General features: G+C 49.4%; 1 protein-coding gene across 1 annotated transcript; it reads right to left on the bottom strand.

Annotated features, from left to right (window-relative positions):
* Positions 1 to 12920: 12920 nt before the first annotated feature.
* On the bottom strand, positions 12921 to 17234 carry LOC135384989 (uncharacterized). Its single transcript, XM_064614441.1, has one exon. It carries the CDS (start codon positions 17232 to 17234, stop codon positions 12921 to 12923), a length of 4314 nt encoding a protein of 1437 aa, XP_064470511.1.
* Between the last annotated feature and the right edge of the window lie 4018 nt (positions 17235 to 21252).

Genomic DNA, 21252 nt, shown 5'->3' with positions numbered 1-21252 from the left:
TGATCACAACATGAAGATCAATCTTTAGAACGCTTCTGGAAGGGAAGTAGTCTCATCAAGATTGACCTAATATTGCAAACGGTCATGCTTCAGTAGGTCGACTATATCGAATCAGACAGTTATCCCTCTCTTGATTTTTTCGTTTTTACATTTTAGTACTACAGCTCACTTAATTAACAACTCGATTACCCTAGCTTAGCCCCAGGCACTTCGTACCACAGGGGCTATCAAGATTGTGACGGAATCGTGGTTAAAAAGAAGAGTGGAAACCCTGGCGTTCCGAAAAACCAGACGTGACGTCGTTGAGGGGTGGGAGCACTTGCCCCCCTGGCTCAGATTTTTTTCTTTTTTTTTTATTGACTTTACCAGAGGCCTGCCGTCAAGGCTGCACATCTCTGAAGGTTCCCGCCGTACTTCTTATACTGTTCTTCTTCGTTCCGTCGCCCGCAATCAGCCCACGACTTGTCCTAAATAATGTTGAAATAAGGGTGAGCAGGCAAGCGAGCTGGTGAAGGTTCGACGACGGTAGCATACCTTGAGCTTGGGGGACCGAGAGACAGGACGAGGCTCAAGGTCCTCGTCCGGTCTACTTCTCGTGCGTCCACTCGTTCCCTCAAGCTCAAGGTATGTTACCGCGTCGTCTAAATAATGTGGAACTGTGCAGTGGCTCCCGGGTCCGAGATCTTGCCCCTCCCTGAAAAAAATTTCCTAGCGGTTGTGCGATTAAGACAGCTAATCCTGAATGTAACGCTCCCGCAATCAGAATCACATTTCTTTCGGAACTGTCATTTCACGCGCAGAACATGTCTTAGCAAACCCTTCCCAAGCAGCACAATGTACTCAAAGTTGAGTGCAATAGGGGTGGACGGTATGTGTCTTATCAGTGTTCTTTAGTATCACGAGTCTGTTCAAGGCCCTCCACCTACCTGTCCACCCCTCTTCCCAAGCAACAAAATGTACTGAAAGTCGAGTGCAATAGGGGTGGGCGGTATGTGTCTTATCAATGTTCTTCAGTGTCACGAGTGTGTTCGAGGCCTTCCACCCCTATTGCACTCGACTTTCAGTACATTGTGCTGCTTGGGCTTGACACCGCCCTGTTTGAGGTATACCTTACCCGTAAAGAGCACAGTGCGACTCGCTATCTTATCTGTTAACTGGCGGCGGTCGACGCCGTACTCCGACGCTATCAACGTCTTGCAAAAACTCTCGAGTACGTGCGGTGCGTTTGAGAGTGAGCTATTTTTGCAGATATGGCGTGCAGTAGCTGGCTACGGGAACCGGACATTGCGATGAATTGTATCTTATGCTCAGTTAGTATAATTATGTAGCATACATACCATGGCATACATCGCCAAAAAATATGAAGAATAGTCGCAGCCAGCAGTTTTAACAGTAATGACAGCCTTCATAATTATGCTAGAACCTAAGGTTGCTGCAAATGCGGAATATGCAATGTTGTTTCTAACGTTTATTCACGATTCCACATATGCAAAGTGTGTACGCAAAAATAACGTAGATTTATCACGCATACAACAACTAAACGTTGCTGCGACGTATTTTCGTTACCGTTTCAAACCATTTCCGCTACTGCAGTATTAGTGAGTTTTACTGTATCGTCCTGGGTTTTCTCACGGACTTCCCAGACGAATGTCGGCACAGTTCCCCTTGAAGTCGGCCCAGGATGCGTACTAACCCCTCCTTCCTGCTGTCCTCTCTCCATTTGTCCACGTCTGTACTCCGCTCATAGCCACAGTTGCTTCGCGGCGCTAACACGGAAATAAAAAATCTATCGTACGCTATCGCCTTTTGCGTACGTAAGGGATAGCGTGGTGGTTCTGCGCAACGCACAAAGCTGTGTTTATGTCTTGCGCGTGCGCAGAACCACCGTACGATATACTAAAACTGTTTCCGTGATACGTTTCTTTCCGGTAGTGGAAAGGTTCTTACAGAGCTGGGCGGGCGGACAGCTCGTTCAGGTCTGTCAGCACCCCCTTCTGCCCCAAGTGCTGCTTCGACGTCACGCGTTACAAGTGTAACCAGGGAAGGATAACGGACGTATTTTCGTTACCGTTTCCATTTTCGTTACTGCTATATTTTCGTTTCCGTTATCCGTTTCTGATACCGGCCTTTCCATTTCGTTTCCGTTGCGTTTCCGATATTGTTTCCGGTAATGGAACGGCTGTTGCAGAGTAATCTTACGTCGTTGGGATGCGCACATCTTGCAAGTCTTAAAATAAATAATGTAGGAACATGTGTTTGGTCACTCGGAGTCCAGCAACTCTAGATGGGCGTAACCTTCATCGAATGTCGCATTCATAAGCGGACGCTCTCAGTTGTAAATTATACTGCCATGGTAACGGTGAAATGAAAAAAAAAAAGTACGAAATAAGTAACTAAAAATCGTAGGTGCTCATTCTCGTGCTATGTAGTCATGTGTTGATGCTATGGAGTTACGAAGGGACGAGAGTTATGGAGGGACGAGTTATGGGACGAGAAACGAGGGATGCACGTGCACCCTCAAGATCCATTATTGTGCCTTCTTGCCATGCTCTCGTGTACTATGTAGAGCATTACAGGGAATGGAGTCATCAAAATACAAAAAACAAAAATAGAAGGCCACTCAAATTCCATTGCACAACAGGAATAGCCATGACCCGAATTCAATCCCGGACGATAATTTTCGTTTCCGTTTCTGTTTCCGGTAATGGAGGACCGTGCTATGCGTTTCCGTTATCGTTACCATCTCCAATTTCGGTAATATACCGTTTCTGTTTCCGTTACCATTACCGTTACCCTTCCCTGAGTGTAACTTCCCATCGGTGGGATGCGTACATCCTGGGCGGGATTTTAACAACACACACATATATATTGGATGATGATGGGGTGGGCGATTCATCGCCGCTGAGGCGGTGCACTGCCCTATTGCGCGTTGGGAAAGGATGAGGGGGTGGTGATGGGCTCCACCAGACCGGTGGAGCGCAGGTACTCCACAAGAAGACGAAGGCCCTGCATCTGGTGGGCAGCGTTCGACCACGGTCCGAGGATCTTCGCGAGGTTGAACGGCCGCTTGTCAATGCGTTGCATAGAGACTTCCATTAGTGCACGCGCGTGGTGATATTGCCCACAAGCCAGGATGACGTTGGAGGACAGAAGAGTGGCTGACAGTGGATTTTAACAAAAAAATATGTAGAAACATAGAAATAAGGGCACCAGTGCAGTAAGGTGTTTCTATGACCAGCTAGGGGAGGGGACGAGGCAGCTGCAAAATTTCCCAGCTGTAGGGCGCGAGAGATTCTTCCAGCATCTCTTTCGCCGAAAAGAACAACTCCAAAATGTCTTGCAGTGGAATATCCTAGACACACCTGGCTACAACTGCGAAATTTCTTGTGAGCTACGTGGTCTCGGAGACGTTCATCCAGACTACGGCTCGTTTGATCCATACTCGAGGGGAAGGGAATAGACAACAGACTGATAACAGGGGGAAAGGGGTTTTACACCCTTTCCCGTTCCGTAGGTATGACCTACTTCCGTACGTACGTCCGTTCGCTTCAAAAATAGAACCCCAAGGGCTAGCGCCGTAGGTTCCAATGGGTCCGTTTTGGCTTCGTGAAAAACACGGACGAGAAAAACGTTAGTGTGAAACCGGTGACGTGACGCCATCACGGTTATCTTGATACCAAATTTCCGCTCGAGAGTTTCCTATTGGCTTTGCTCTCAGGAGGGCAAAGCACCATCTGCCTCAATGCCACCAAAGGACGGAAATTGAAAGTCGATTTGCTCCTCCCGCGAGAGTCCAACTTATAATTCTGATTCTCGGATGCTGTCGGTCCGAGGTGCTTGTCTGGTGTTGGACTCAAACATATGAGCGAGAATATTATTTCTGGAAATTTCTTTATGTTCGTATCCAGAATGTGGGGTTAGTATAGTACACTTCCGTGCAAGATTCAAGCACGGAAACGTTGTGTTACCTCTGATACACTGATTATTTGATTGTCATCGATTACCTAATAGGACGGCAACCCAGGACACCAATAAGTCAGATATGTATCACCGCAACAACTGAGAGATTGGCTCTTGCTAGCGTAAATATGCCCAGGTAATAGAGAGTTCTAGTACGTCGTACGCAAAGGCGATAGCGTACGTAGCAGATAGCGTTGGTGGTCCTGAGCACTGCGCGAAGCTCTCTTTCTATTATGTACGTGCGCCAGAACCATCAACGCTATCCCTTACGTACGCCAAGGCGATAGCGTACGGTGTACTAGAACTCTCTAATGAGCGCATTAGTCGCGGTTCTTCGCACTCAGACGAGGGCCAACGTCAATGTACATTTGGTCAACCTACGACGAGGGCCAACGTACGATACGTCAGGTAAGTTTGGCGGGAAGTGCTGTAGAGCATGCAATCCAAGAAGGGTATCCTAGGCGGAACACTTTGCAGATATGGTAGAAGGCAAAAGGTAAAGCCGGTTTCACGTTGGCGAGAAGGACATGGCCACAACGAGTCCGCATGGTTTGTGGCCAGGATACCAGCGTTAGCGAGTCGTCGAAGTCCTCGAAGCGTCTGTAGCCACTACTAACTGGATAGCACTCCTCTATCGTAATGGACTTTGCTAACCCATCTGTGGTCACGTCGAACTGCGGACTCGAGTGCCCAGGAACAAGTGAGCGTAAGCCCGCTTCTATATGGGATTGCTGAATGGAATGCAGTCGGCTGGTAGTTGTTTCCGGGCGGGTCAAACCGCCTATGGTAAGGACGTCCGGGGACCAAGACGTATAGAAGGCAATCCAAGTCGTCAGCTGACCAGAAACTATGTAGGAAAAAGTGCTGCACACGACTCTATAGAGTCGGCTGCATATAGTTGAGCAATCGACACAGTGCAAAACGTTAAGCTGGCTTGTACAGGTCTATGCGTTCACATCCACAAGATGCCTGACAAGTGATCCCCCGTCTGGATGATGCCGTATCGTTTTTATTACCGTTCGAGGAGAGCGGATTTGGATTGAGGTTTCACAGGACACTCAACAAGGGGGGTAGGCTTTAGAGGAGGAGCCATATATCATCAGGGGCATTAGGGACAGGGTGTCTTCAAAGTGGTCAATACGACCGTGGGCACGTTGTACGTATTTTTCCGACTTGGGTGAAGTTCACTTCTGTAAAGGGTTGTTCTGTGGCCTGATCTACAAATTAGGACAGTCGCGAAGCTTGGGACCGGTGAACGTTTCGTGTACCTCAACCGTTGGGACAGCGGGGATCTTCTGCTACACATAGCTCGTCCGCGTCGCCACACTGTCTGCAGTGAATGCCAGACTCACAGTTCTTATTGGCCGAGCCTCTGGCACCGTTTGCATTATCTTGCGTTTTCGATCAAGTAATCCACGCGGTACATAGGTACACCATTAAAGTGGAGGAGTACCGTCATAAAAGGTGGGAATTAATATCTGTTACATGTAGCTTCCTTCCCGTCTAACACGCTATCACATCTGTCCATCGTCAGCCGAGGACATGGTCGACACAACTCCTGTGGTGCTATCCATGTGGGGAGGCTTTGTGTGCATTTACGTATACAGGGTGGCCCAGAAAGTGTCATTGAATTTTAATTTAAAAAACTTCGCCACATAGAATCATGCGGTCAACGGCCTTTGTTCTTACTAGATTTTCGCCACTTCCTGATGTGCATGTCATGTGTCCTAAGTTTAATTCTGTAAATTTTAGCGAACTGAACTCGGAAATTTGTCAAGTAAAGGTCACTTTTTTACACCACCAAAGTGAAGAGCGTGCCGAATTTACTCAAATTAATGATAATTGACAGGAATATTGAGGAGCTATCGTATCGGAAAAAATAGCTGAAAATCATGCTCGACGGGGCTTGCAGAGGATAGCGCGCAACGAATTTTTCAGCGAAATAATTGTCAGACCGACGAAAGGAGGTTGGAAACCCAGCCCACACCGGCATGGTAGAAAGAGATAACACAGACATGGCTTATCGCGTCCTGATTCGGCTGCGACCACACTTTCCCTCTCCCAATTTCAAGAACTGTCACTTTTTCGAGGATCACTCTGTGGGCTGTGTTTCAAACCACCTTTCGTCGCACTGACAGCGATTGCGCTCAAAAAGTCCTCGCGCGTTATACTCAAGTGCCCCGAGAAGCATAATGTTCGTCTGTTTTTTTACGTTCTTCAGTGACACGTTTTCTGGGACACCCTGTATACAGATTCTATGCCGTTCTTGTGTACAGGGGGGCTAAAACTTTTAGCAACGAAATTGCAGTTCGCTTTGCTCGAAAACTAGACGAGTTCAGAAAATCCCAGAGTGCTTAGCGCCGCTTTGAACTGTGGGAGCTTACTAATACGAAAGAAACGGGTGGCCTCCAAACTGTTTCGATTTCTCCCCATTGCCCACGACGTGTCAAGGTCAGCGAAAGCGAAGGATTATTCTTCGTTACCCCACTCAGTAAACTCCCAGTATGCAATGCGTGCGCAAGGAGCACTGGGATTTTCTGAAATCGGGAACCGCCACGCAAAATATTTTTGTCGAAACATGTCTTATAATTCCGCTATTCAATTTACAAAGACATGGCGAAAGACGGCGAGCGTGGTACACAGACAGGCTCAGACAGGCTCACCGGACATCGGTGTTGCCTCTGTGTATCTCCTCGCCGTTTTTCTAACCAACTCTAGCCCAGCTCTCCACCTTGACCGCTTACAAAGACACTCTGAAAGATCGACGATGCGCACCCAACACGGGTCGCGCCGTGGCGCCGTAGAGTCTGGAACCCTGGAGTCGGTTGCCCAGATGCTTGCGGCGGTGGAAAATGTCTCTGTGTGTGCCATGCATCTGCACGCTGCTTGCACGTCTCGGCTTCCGCTTCCGACGGTCTACCTCCGTCTTCGCTCCCGCTCTTGGATGCTTGGCCTCACTTTGTCGCTCATAATCTTCCACGATGTCACCACGCCGTCTTATAGAGTCGTGAAGTCGTAGAAAGACCTTCTATGTATCCAAAAAAAGTTATCTCATCAAGACCTCGTCAGATGCGGCCCAAAACCTCTAAATGACTAGACCATCTCATATTATTCTTGAAAGTTACCCGCAACCATTCCAAATACCTTGCAAAGCTGACCTTCGATTGAAAAAAAAAAAAAAAAAATGAAACACATAATACTAAAAGAATAAAGCGTACGTTTGGACATGTGAGCACATCACATGCCAACACGTAATTTTACGTTCTTGCATTCTACTCGTATTACCTGTTGTGGTAGTAATTGTGGCACCAAAAGTTTGAGAAATCCCAAGGTGCAAAAAACATGAAAGCGTAAAAGTCGCGTATGAAAAGCAATACATGACCAAGGCGAAAGGCTCTCTCATCTTTGTCATTCTGGATCCCTGTTTTCCTTTCTCCAGTTCTGGACACTCTACCCCGCCGGCATCACCGAATATGACTTACCAATATCAGCACGGTTTCCGTCGTCACTTTGACACACCACATCCTGCCCCATTGTGCCTTGGGGTAGTGGGCCGCACCTTACGTGGCGAATTTCCCCATTCATTATCATTAACTTATTTGTTGTTGTTGTTGTTGACAGAAAATAAATGTAGCATCTTCAATCTCGAGATGGGCCCTTTCAATGTGGAATGGAAGTCCTCAAGCTCACGGCAAGAAGACAGCCATAATAGTTGGCGCACCAGAACAGACACTGGCATCAACCGTGCGCGTGTTCGATACCCGGCCGAGGAGCTGTGTCCTCGAGTGACGTGAGATTTCAGCACACACCAAACAATTCCTCACAGGCAGGGACAAACGAATCCACGAACCAAGGGACTGTGTAGCGTGAGACCATAGCCGCAGTTCAGTAGACGTACGGACCTGACGTTACGCTTCCCTTGACGACACTGAGTGCTGGTGCAGACAGCCAGTCGTTCTTACAATCACGATCTGCGCGACGGCCTCCCAGCTGAATTTTACAAGTGTCTTACTATTTAACCCAGGGACCTCAAATTCAAATGGAGTTGCGTACTCCATTTACCTGAGACCGTAATGACCGTAAAATACCCTAAAACAGGTACCATAAAATAACAACACACACACAAGAAAAATGCGTACATAGTTCTACACGAACGATTCTGGTAATGTTCAGGAGCACTGAAATTGTCTCCTATTTGCACACTAAAAAGAAGTAGTTAGTCTTAGTCTACCAAAGTGCTCGCGCAGATCGGCCTGTGACCGTTAGTAACTTGTTGAGGTGCTCACCTCAACAAGTGACAAGTGACAAGTGACAAGCTGCCTAAAATGGACAGGGGCAACACCATACCCAGAGCAAGGTTAGACAGCAATGCCAGAAAAAATTTCGTTCCATTCCAAATTCCTCATTACTTTTAATTTTTTTTTTTTTTTTTAGAAGGCAGCTGTTATCTATTTCATATCCAAGGGCCCTCGGACCACGGAATAGCTGAGTGCGGGCCACATGTAGCGCACGTGTTTGAGCCCCCTGATTCCCCCTGTTTGGCTTCCTCTGCCTTTCATTGAGAGCAAGCGTGCTTACACTTGCGGGTTAAATTAAACTGTTGTGTACTGACGACTGTAAACGACGTCGATAACCATACAAACGCCGAAGCGTAATCTCGTTTGGGATCACTCCGTAAAGTCCTCAAAAAGGTACATAAAAGCTCCATAATGTTGAAGTACAACAGCTACCGGGCGGATAGTTGAACGGCGCTTGCAACACAAAACCGTGGTTAATTTTTTTCCCCCCTCGAGCGTCACGGCGAGGAATGTAACGCCCGGCATCACCGCTTAATGTTCTTCTCATGCAGCCAACATGGTCCAAAGCGACGCCACTTCTTCTCAGACCTGTCTGGCTCTTTCGATCCCAACAGAGTTCGTCGACCTTTCTAGCCGTTGGCAAAGATGTGGCAAGGCACAACTTTTCGGCCAACATCAGCTGCCCCCCCGTGCAGAGATTCAACTTTACCGTCTAATGCTTATAATGGTACTTTTCCATCAACGTGCGATGAAGATAGTAGTAGCAAAAAAAAGAAAAAAAAGGCCCGAAGGATGACGCGCAGCAATCCATGCAATATGGACCTTCAGGAACCTTGCACTTAGGCCCGGTTTCATCAGACGTTGGTAAACTTTGAACCGAGATCAAGGATTGCTAAAACTTCAAATTAACATTGATTCCTTTTTTTTTTTTTTTTTTACGAAAGTTAGTTGGTGACGTGATGAATGTTTCAGTGACAATAACTCCCTTTAATGAGGCAGAGTTAAACGTTAAATTCAACGATGAAAGGTGTCCTGAATGTGAACGAAAGAAAAAGAAAGTCTAGAACACAACCAAGGTCATTGCGGCGGCTGACGCAATCTCTGGGTGTGGCGGGCGCGTGCGAGAGAGACGCAAATATAGGGGTACGCGTACATTCTGAGCTATATCTATCTCGCGAACGCGTAAAGCCAGGACGCCGATCGAGGTCTCGTTGGAAAGCGCTCGAGAGGTTCTACCATTACCTTAAGCGCTATCGGCTTCAACAACGATAACCAAAATTTAATAAATTGGCAAAGTTGAAGCACCAAAAAATTTTGCCAGAATGTCGGCATATATGAAACTAAAATATGATAAGATCTAACTATTTTATGATCAGAATTGAAGAAAATGGCAATGACAATCAGGGTAAAGGGCGGCTCGGTCGCGCAAAGCGAGCCCTGATACCCACTGCCAGCACGGCAACCTACCTGCACAGACGATACACTGCTTCCAAAGGGGCGGGCTCAGTACCGTGGAGGAGCCAGAGCCCACCAGAGTCCTCCAGGCGCAGCGGCGATGGGAGGCGGCGCGATCAACTTAAATGTTCTTGGTATTAATAAATGACCGTAAAGAATAAAATAAATAAATGAATAGAGACTTGTATTTCTCTCGCTAAAATCTCGCAAAAGAGCATAGGAATCCGAGATCGTGACGTTTTTTATGTAAAACACTAAAGCTTGAACACGACTGAGCTCCCCCCCCCCTTTTTTTTTTAGTGATGATGATATGTGAGTCTAACCCTCTGTCAGGGGTTGTGCTGGTGGGTACCACAAGGGTTGAAGTTCGAAGGAAGGATTCTTGCACAATGAATTTTGAATACGAAAAAAATAATAATAATAACGAGTAGAACGACACACAAGTGAACACACCCTGCACGCGGTGTTCATGTATCCACAAGGTTGGCAGCGAGGCACCCCGCAGCTTGAGCTCAGGGCCTTCCAAAGCCCCTGTAACTAGAAACTGATACAGGCCACCATTTTTCGGTCCGGCCCGAACCCGCCAAAGACCAGACCCACGTGGTACGCAGTGACTACGTCTTGAATTTGGACAGATTAGGCTGTAGAGCTCAGCAAGTACCGAATACTTGACTGGACCGAACTACGACTGGTTCATTATCGACAGAACATCAGCCCCCGAAAACAGTTTGCGCACGTGCCTCGTGATAGCTTGGCTTGCTTCGTCGTTATTTACGGCAAGGGCGCCAGAGAGTCCCCTTGCCCGACTCCGGACAAGCATACGTGCTTGTGGGTGGCGACGGAGGCGCGGTGAGGGGGGTCGAGACGGAGTGGGTGCTGTGGCAACAGAGGGAAATAAATGGTGTGGACAGGTGCGACAGCTTCGAGGGTCCGGCAGTGCTCACATTGGCGTGCTTGCCGTTGACATGGTATAGTATTTGTGGGCACGCCGCAGGACAAGATTGTAGTGGATGAGGCAATTAAACATGGAAGAACAAACACAACACAAACATGGCCTTTTCTTCAACTGCCTTTCTTCACATATGCGTCGCCGCAGACAGGTGCTGGGGAACGAAGGGAGCAAAGGAGGGATGGGAGCGTCTCAGTGAAGAGCGGAAGTCGGCAAAAACTTTTCAGACTTCCTGAAGATAGTTGTCATGGTTGGTGTCGTCATGGGGCGAGGGATCGAAGGAATCAGTTGGGCTGCAAGCAATGTTAGGCATGAGTGTAGCGAGAATGTCAAGGGGGCCGACAGGTTAGGGTGGTGGTTCAATGTGTTGTGTCCTCGTGGGTCATGATGGCAGGATTCAGCTGTCCGTGAACATGCTCGACCAAAACCGTTGGAGGACGGGTGGTAAGAGGTGTACGTATGCGGTTTTTTTGCCAATAATGTGCCAATGTTGTCTTCAAACTGAGGGCCACGGTCAGCGGTCACCTGCGACGGCAATGGTGGCGAAGAAAGTTGACACCACAGTGGCGGCGGCGGAGTAAGGAAATGGAGCAGCTTTAGGCCAACGAGTACGAGATCAGCGCGGTCTACGGCTGTGAGGAGGTACCGATTGCCAGAAGAGGGTGGTAGGGGTCCAAGGCTATCAATGTGCACGTGGTCAAGTCGGATGGGCGCGGACGTGTGCCGGATCTCATGGGCGTTCTCTGCATTTTTTTCCAACACGGGGAGGGGGGGCTGAGCTTGTAACCCCCTCCCTTCTTTTCCTGGAGACAGACGCTGAGGACTGTGTGGGTGTTTCGAGGTTCATATTATTATGGCATCCGCGTAAGATCATGACGACCTAGGAATAAAGAGCGCAGGATTTTCACACGTGACCTTGAAGCTCCAGGAGAGTCTGTCGATCTCAGGGGAGATCACAGGGTGCCGGGTGAACTTGGAACTAGTTGGCATGAGGAGGACGTGGAGACCCATAGGCACGAATGTCGCATTCATCTTCGGCTAAACGAAACCAGCGCTGATTAGGTGTTGGGTACCACACACGGCAGGATGGAATCGAAGACTGCGCAAAGCGAGAAGAACCTAGGGTACCAGTACGGTTAAGGAAGTGTCGCTGAACAGCAGCATGTACGACCCGGGGAGAAGAATGTCTTCCAAGTTTTGGTGATTAGCCGCATAGTGGGAAAGTCCTCGTCGTCATGCTGAGCGCGGGCCATGACTTCAGGGAACAAATGAGAGCGGTGATGCCACTGGCGTAGCCAGAGGGGGTCTAGGGGGTTCAAGCCCCTCCCGAAATCGTACCTTTGGTAGGGAATCTAGGGGAAATCCCCAGTTAAGGGTTTCCCCGCTCACGGGGTGGTGGTAGAAGTGATGGAGTGGTGGTCAGGTGCAGCCGCAAGTCCGTCGCGGAGTCGCAAGAAGACAGGCCAGGGCCAGGCGTGGAGACTGTACACGATCTTTATTTCATGACGCTCACAATCCAAAGACCCCTTCAACCAGTATGGCGGTTCCCTATATACATCTTCATCTTACCCACTCTCCCACGGGACACCCAGTCACGTGCAAGGCAAATTCCACGAACTGTCAATTCGTGACACACTCCAGGACGCTTCACAGTACAATACAAATGTAAACATATACGTGTGGATGGGCCGGCACACGTGTTGCACGTTTGCCCACGTATGCCACGAGAGTCGTAAATAACGAAAGACGACACGGCTCTCAGGGAACACTGTCCCGTACTCACCACTGTCGTTACTACGAGTCAACCAGTGCCTCGTCTCATTTTCGTGTGAAACCAACGAGGGCTGCGTCTGCAGAGGATTCCCGGAATCCGGAACCCATCGTCGATAACAGACATAGGGGTGGCCGAGGGGACCAGCCACGCAAGCCAGTGGCATTACCCTGTCGGTTTCTTTGACCGCTGCAGCTGCAGCCTACCCGGCAGGGTGTCAGAAACTAACACCTCCCCCCCAAAAATGTGTTGCACTGGCCTCTGGAAAGTGCAACACACAACACAAAGAGTTTCTGCGTATTATACAGTTTGCACTCGTAAATGATACACTTGACAAGTTATACACGTAGTACCAACGCTATACAGAACTTTCATTGGCAATGCACTTTTTTTTTTCTTTTACACAATTTGTTACACCGTCAGGAAAGGCCCTTTATACGACACTTACAAGGAACTCACCATGTCTTTATGTAGCCAATCTGGCAAACTAAAAATCTAACCGCGACAACGCGTCGGCACATTTATTGTGCGATCCCTTTATATGGGAAATTTCTAGCTCATATTTCTGGAGCGCGAGAGACCAGCGCGTTAGGCGTGCGCTGCTAGGAGATGAGCGTGCCAAATATGCCAGGGGATTGTGATCGGTGAGCACCTTTATCTTTGCCCCAAACAGCCACGTATCCAGACGCCCGAGTGCCCATACTATGGCAAATGCCTCCCTCTCAATTGTTGACCATTTTGATTGTGAATCGGACAGCTTCTTGCTCAGGAAGGCAATTGGTCTCTCCTGACCGTCAATTCTCTGGGACAGGCATGCACCCACAGCTTTTTCAGATGCATCCGTGGTCAAGGTATATCCGTGACGCGGGTCTGGTGACACCAGCTCTGGGATCTTAGCCAGCTTCTCCTTCACCACCTCAAACGCCTTCTTTGCTTCGGCATTCCATGGCAGCTTATTTGGTACGCGCCGATTGGTCAAGTTGGTCAACGGGAGTACTAGTTCTGAATAGTTAGGTATGTATTCCCTATAATAGTTGAACATACCCAGCGCACTTCTTACCCCTTTCTTGTCAGTCGGCAGCTGCAATTTCATTATGGCCGCGACATTATCCGGGTCCGGTGAATGTACGCCGGAACCGACCCAATGACCTAAGTATTTAACTTTCGGCTCTCCAAATCGACATTTCTTTATATTCGCAGTTAGACCACTCTCCCTGAGTGTACTGAGAACTGCCCGCAAATGTCGGACGTGTTCCTCCCATGAATTGGAATGAATTGCAATGTCATCAATATACACGCACGTGTAATCTCTATGGCGCCTTAGTAAACCATTCATCACTCGCTGAAATGTGGCAGCCGAGTTCCGAAGCCCATAAGGCATCACATTCCACGCATAGAGACCACTAGGGGTGGCAAAGGCAGTGTATTTCTGCGATTCAGGGTCCATCTGAATTTGCCAGTACCCTCTTGTCATATCTAATACAGATATGAAGCGCGACTTTGACACTTTATAGATAAGTTCAGTTATGTTTTCCATGGGGAAGCGATCCTGTTCTGTGACTGTATTTAATTTCCGGTAATCGACGCACATGCGCATGGTGCCATCCCTTTTCGATACGCATACCACGGGGTGCGCAACATTACTCTCGACAGGGTATATGAAGTCCCATCGTAGCAATTCCTCAACCTGCTTGTCAACTTCGCCCCTCAATGCTACCGGTACTTTATAAATGTGGCCCCTATCAAGCTTTGCTCCAGGAACCAAGCGTATGTGATGGCTCCCTACATTACATTTTCCCGGATTCTCACTGAACACCTCGTGGTATTCCGCTACCAACTCGTCCAATTCTGTCTTTTGTTTAGCGTTTAGCTGATTCGCGGAATTATCTACTACTCTGGGGCAGTCTTGTGTTGTAGGAACTGGACACGTGTTTACTTCTCCAAATTCAACGTCTTCGTCGAATATAACTCCTACCGCGTCAACACGAGCAATATAACTCCTCAATTTATTCGCATGAACCCAGCGTTCGCTACCATCAGGCATTTTCACCCTGTAACTATCAGGTCTTACCCTTTCCGTTACTTCCGCCGGACCTTTCCATTTTGCTTTCATTTTGTTTGCGGATTCAGGCTCGAGTACCAGCACTTTGTCGCCGGGTTGAAATGCTTTCGCGTGCGCCCTCAAGTTGTATCTACCTGCGTACGCCTCCTGTGCGCTCTGCACCCTTTCGGATACCTCCCTGGACATTTTAGACATTCGCTCGCGGAGCTGACCTAGATATTCTCCCGCCGGCTTGTTTAGCCCTGTCGGTGGCGTCCAATCGCCCGCCCATGTTTGCTGCAAGATGCCGAGAGGACCATGCGGAGCTCTACCAAACATCAACTGAAATGGTGACACTCCTGTAATTTCATTCGGTACCTCCCTGTATGCCCATAGGAGGCACGGGATATAACGGTCCCATTCTCTGCCCTCCTCGTCTACAACATGACGTAGCATCGCTTTGAACGTCCCATTCCAACGTTCAACGAGTCCGTTGCTCTGGGGGTGATCGGGAGTCGAAAATCTCATCTGTACTCCCATTCTCTGTGCTAACTCCTGCGTCAGCTTACTGGTGAAGTTTGTCCCTTGGTCACAACAGATGGTCTCGGGCACGCCATATCGCGCGAACACATCAACCAATGCCTGACATGTAGCCTTAGCCGTTAGAGACCTAAGCGGTACAACTTCGGGCCACCGCGTGCAAAGATCTACTATACACAGCGCATATCGATGCCCACGTGCTGACGGGGGATCTAGGGGCCCAATACAGTCCATGTACAACACTCTGAACGGCTCCTCAGGTCTAGTCAACGGAGTGATCGGGACGCGATCGGTACTCCTGGCTTTAGAGAACATTTGGCACCCGTGACATGATTGACAATACCTTTTTATATCCGTTGCCACCGAAGGCCAATAGAAAGCACTTTTAACCCGTTGTTTGGTCTTCTTCTGGGAGAAATGACCTCCCCATGGAGAGTCATGCGCAAGGGTCAGTACCTCGTTCCTACGAGATATCGGTAAAACTAACTGCCTACAGTCACCATAATCAGTGCGGTCGTTATGGTATAACAACCCATCGATTACAATCATGCCGTGCGACCCTTCCTTAGCGTGTTCCCAGGATTCTTTTAGGGATACGTCCTCTCTTTGTTCCGCCGCAAACCTACGCGACTCCTCACTTCTTATTTCGGGTTCAGCATCAATCTCGCTGCTGACAACATTAATAGAGGCATTTTGGTTTTGCTCTACTTCCTCATCTACCTCATCCTCGTCAGTCGTTTCCCGACATTTTATTTGCTCGATTCCTATCGATCCCATGCTTGCTAACTCTGCAGCTTCTCTACCAAGCTCTTCGTTTACATTTCGTATCTCCTCAAAATCGTGAGGTGTTATCAACGCGTCTATCCCCTGCGCTAGCTCTTCGGTTACAGCACACAACGTTAGAACCTGTTGTCCACAGCCATCCTCTGTTTCTATTCCTAGAGGTATTTCCATCAGCTGAGCACCAACCGTGTGTCCGAAAGCACCTCTCAGTCTTATTTCACCACTTTCAATTTCGCTATCAGGAAACGAAACAATGTTTCGCTTCAGCACCGTTATATCGGCACCTGAATCAAGACGAGCTTTGACAACTCTGTCTCCTACTCTAAGCGTTACTAGATCTGCGGTCACACCCTCTTTCGCCCTTTCAATTGTCGAGCTCATCTGATCCCCGTGCAATAGCGCTACCTTAGCAACCAGCTTAGAACTGTCGTTCTGTCGAACCCGTGGCTCATTACATCTACTTCCCGTTTGTTTTGCTGAAGTCTGAGGGCATTGCCTAGCGTAATGGCCTTCTTCCTTGCAATTGTAGCAATGGACCACACGACCTGACATTTCGCGTGTCGGCATCGGAACACGGCTGCCAGCGTTGTTTTTCCCTGGGACAATTTTCTCCCTTGCTTCAGGCGGCCGCCTTTGAGTCGCCGGTGCTACCGTTCTACGCTGCTTCGCCCCTCTTTTAGTTTCTTCGAAGTTTTCAGCCATTTCGACGACTTTATCGGGCCTGTGCCATTTTCCTGTGTCTGCGAGTGTTACGTACGAGCGTGTTTCATCCGACATTACATACGTAAGTCTGTCGACCAGAATTAGGTCTCTCAAGTCGTCTAGCGTCTTTACATTACGGCTCGCCGTGTAATGGTCAAAGAGAGCTGACAATCTCGTCAGAAACTGGCCCCACGACTCCGAGTCACCTTTTCTCGCTTGATAGAAGTGTCTCTTGTATTCGGCCGGCGTTAAACGCAGTTCGGCAAGCACTTTCTCTTTAACTTCGGGGTACAAAAGAATCGTCCCATTGCCGTGCCGCGCAATCACTGCCCTCATTTTTTCATTGAGGTACGCCAACAGTACCGTGCCTTGTATATCTTCCGGCACACCAAAGTTTTTAAACACAGTTTCGACACTAACGAACCACTCAGGCACTAGAGCTTCTGATTCGGGCATTGCTGTCAAAACCCCACGTAGATCTCTGGCATATTCGCCCACTCTACTCCTATGTTCCGTGTTAGGCCTATAGCCGCTGTCGCCTCCCGCCTGAATCTGCGCGAGCTTTATCCTTTCAATCTCTAACTGAAGTCGTAGTTTCTCGATTTCTCTGTCGCTACTTCCTCCGGAGCTATCCTCATTCGTTGCATGCTCGACATTTTGAGCATCGCCAAGAATGTCGCCCTCATCTGTATCTGAGTTTCCTTTCTTTGCGCCTAGCCTCGTCACTACCGACATGGTGAATCTCTAATAAGGATATCGCAAAGAGCCTACCTCAGACACAGTTTCTCCCGTTGACTTCAACAGTCCAACGTTGATCCCTTTCCACTTCAAGGATGGACACTGTATAATTGTCCCTTGGTTGTTCGTTAGTAACTCAGGGTCATCCTCTTCGGCGTCGCTCCGTCGCGTCGTTCCACAGACGATGGTGGACCTCTCCTTCCGATACCGTCCAGCGCTGCTATGTTGCTCCACCTCTGCTTCAGGGACTCCACGATGAGCTCAGACACCTCCAACCCTTTTGCGCCTATAGGCCTGCGAAGTCTCTCCTTCCGATGCCACTTCGCCGTGATATTCGATGGTGGACCTCTCCCGAAGATGCCGTCCCACCTGCTGGCTATCGCCTTGTCCGAAGATATTTCTCCTCCAGTCGCTCCTATGTGATGACTGTTTCTGGACTTTGGCGCCTCTCGGTCCTGGCCGACTTCTGCTGTCCTTGCTGTTGACGCTGCACCTATCCTGTCGACTGCGCCAGTTAAGGGTTTCCCCGCTCACGGGGTGGTGGTAGAAGTGATGGAGTGGTGGTCAGGTGCAGCCGCAAGTCCGTCGCGGAGTCGCAAGAAGACAGGCCAGGGCCAGGCGTGGAGACTGTACACGATCTTTATTTCATGACGCTCACAATCCAAAGACCCCTTCAACCAGTATGGCGGTTCCCTATATACATCTTCATCTTACCCACTCTCCCACGGGACACCCAGTCACGTGCAAGGCAAATTCCACGAACTGTCAATTCGTGACACACTCCAGGACGCTTCACAGTACAATACAAATGTAAACATATACGTGTGGATGGGCCGGCACACGTGTTGCACGTTTGCCCACGTATGCCACGAGAGTCGTAAATAACGAAAGACGACACGGCTCTCAGGGAACACTGTCCCGTACTCACCACTGTCGTTACTACGAGTCAACCAGTGCCTCGTCTCATTTTCGTGTGAAACCAACGAGGGCTGCGTCTGCAGAGGATTCCCGGAATCCGGAACCCATCGTCGATAACAGACATAGGGGTGGCCGAGGGGACCAGCCACGCAAGCCAGTGGCATTACCCTGTCGGTTTCTTTGACCGCTGCAGCTGCAGCCTACCCGGCAGGGTGTCAGAAACTAACATCCCCTCTCCGACGTAAGGTTTCCATAGAACCCCTCCCGAAAAATTTTCTCGCTACGCCGCTGGGTGATGCGGTTCGGCTGTGCCGTTCTTGCTGGCTGAGCCGGGTTCAACACGGGTAGTAAACCCAGCTAAGTAGGTCAAATGACGTATTTCACGGGGAACTCGAGTACCACATTCTCTTGAGGTGATGAACGAATGTGTAGGCGGCTTCTGTGCATATGGTCAATTCACGACCTTCGAGGAAGTAGCGAAAATGCAGGGTGTTTGTGCTCTAAAAGGTCAGTCACATTGCCGCTAGCAGTTCCCGGCCAAAGGAGCTGTATCCCTTCTCAGCGGGCTTGACTGCCTTAGAAAGCAGGGAAAGCAGGCGCTAGGCGTCGCCAAATTTCAGATGTCAGACGGCGCAAACAGCAGTGCCGGGCACATATCCACCATGAGTGCAGTCGGTGGTCCAGGAAGCGAGAAGCGTACGTGGCTCATGCCAGGAGAGAGGCGAAGGCGTCTTCTCTGGTCCAAGTGAGTGGGAAGAGGGCGCTTTGGACTTGCACACAGGACACAAAGTACGTGCACAGTGAGGTACGAAACGTCTGTACAAATTGCCCAGGAAGCGACGTAACTGGCACACGGGTAGTTGATGACTGTACAGTGGCGCGCAGACTTGCCTCGAACAGCGGAGCACGTGTCATCGGGCGCTGATAGACAGCTGGAAACGAGATTGGGATGATCCACTATCCCGTTGAAGGGAGGGGTCGGTACGCTCAACGGATGCGTCAGATGCGGTGCGGTGCGGCGAACGCATCCGTTGTACGTACCGACCCTCCCTTCAAGGGGGATAGTGGATCGTCACAATCATAGGCGCCGACTGCGGGGGGGGGGGGGGGGCCTTGCCCCCCCGGAACATGAACTTGGGGGGGGGGGCGCCTCCCCCGGGAAGTCCCGCTAAGAGACTGACACCAACCTTTGGGGCTCGGCGCGCCCGGGTCAAAAGAGCGAAGAGGCACCAACCCCAAAAATGCATCTTGCAATTTGTAAAATATGTATCCGCCCACCATACTCATTATCACAGTAGACGGTGAGGCGAAGAAACACAGAGGATGACACAACACATAGACTGAATTTCGCCCAAAGCAATCAGATCAATGAAACGAAGCAGTCGAAAAGGTACCAGCAGCTGCGAGGTGTAACGGTAGGATCTTCGGAACGCATATCCGTTGGGAGCGGGTTCAACTCCCGCTGCTCCATTTCATTGACCATATATTGCGCGCATTTCGGGTCAAACACCGAGGATTCAATGCATTTTGTTCCTTTTGCACTCAGTTCTCAAAGGCGTAATGCCTTCAGTTGTGCACATGTTCACTGTTTACGTTCTGTTTTTTTCTTTTTCTTTTGTTTTTTCTGTTGTTCCTTCCTCTTATTTCTATACCAGTTCTGCATACATCATAGGATCTCGCCGGAGTGTGTGATTCTTCAACTTTAGTTTTGTGTTGTTCATTTCTCTTTTTTCCTTCGTTTTGTTTTCTTTTGCCCCCCTTTCTTCTTTTCTTTGCATTTTTCTTCCCTCTTTCACTTTTTTGTTGGAATAACAAGCCGACATCCCATCTGGCTTTCTTTTCCTTTCTTTTTTTATCTTAATAATCATATCCCCCCCCCCCCCCGCCCGCGGTGCGCCCTTGCCCCCCCTGGGAAAACGAAAACTCTCCGCCTCTGGTCACAATCCCGTTTCCAACTGACAATCAGCGCCCGAGGACACGCGCTCCGCTGTTCGAGGCAAGTCTGCGCGCCACTGTATCAATGTTCTGATGAACGGAGGTTATGCCTTCAGCTGAGACGATATGTCTGCGGAATTCCAATGATGTGATCCAGACTTACATTTCTAAATATCGATGACAACCCCGTGTTCCTAGGCGAACAAAAAGCAATTTCAGGCGTTCGATAGCGTATAGTCGGCGCTCGCGATCAGGATGTCGGCAATGGGGTGGCATAGACGTCTTGGGAACATCAGTGGTGCGCTTCATGAATCTGGTGATACGCTTGGAGTACACCACGCTGTGCAGGTTGGTAGTGAAAGGTGCACTAAAATGCAAAAACAATTTGCTCTCAAACGAAAGTCCGTATTTCAATTAGTATAACCACTATAATGCAAGCAAAATTAGTTCACACAGCGCTACCGTTTAGAAGAAAAACGCAATGAAAGCAGGGCCGTCTTTGGCGGCAACGAATAGATCGTCAGCTCCCGCTCCGGGAGGAGGAGGAGGAGGAGGAGTGTCGTTGGGAGGAACCCGAGAGGTCTGCCTGCCTGATTAGGCGGCATGTTTCTCGGGAAGGGAAAGGTGGTGGAGAGGAGGAGAGGAAAGGGTGAAGTGGATAGCTGCGTCCATGGGCCGACTTCAGGGGAACTGTGCCGGCATACGCCTATTACACATCGGGGGGAAACCCAGGAAAAACCCCAGACGGATTCGAACCGCGGACCTCCCAGTCTCCAAGCGCACGCGTTACCGCTGCGCCACCGGAGCTGGTGCTCCCGCTCCCAACAGGAAAATCGCGCGCATACCTATCGTGGCCGTGTGGATTTGGCCTTACCCATGGAACAAACACGCGCGGTGAGTGCGAGAATCAGAGCTATCTTATCAAAAATGAGGTCACCCGACGGCTTGTAACCCTTTCCCCCCTCGTGTGGCGTGTCAACGTCCTTTCTTCGCAGCTTTGCGCTCAAACTACGAGCCGTCAAAAAAGAGGCGGAGCCAAGGGCTCATTTCTACGGATTTTCGGCGAATTTATTTCGGCAATTGCCATTGCATTACGAGTGGGACTATGTGCTATACTGAGTAAAACGAGCACGGGGAACCCATTTCCACAAAGAAAACGTTA

This window comes from Ornithodoros turicata, chromosome 1 (genome assembly GCF_037126465.1).
Source record: "Ornithodoros turicata isolate Travis chromosome 1, ASM3712646v1, whole genome shotgun sequence".
Classification (NCBI taxonomy): Eukaryota; Metazoa; Arthropoda; class Arachnida; order Ixodida; family Argasidae; genus Ornithodoros; species Ornithodoros turicata.
This window is presented reverse-complemented; position numbering and strand designations above follow the sequence as displayed.

Excerpts from the sequence above, each read along its gene's own strand:
- LOC135384989 (XM_064614441.1), bottom strand. The coding sequence starts at position 17,234 with ATGTCGGTAGTGACGAGGCTAGGCGCAAAGAAAGGAAACTCAGATACA.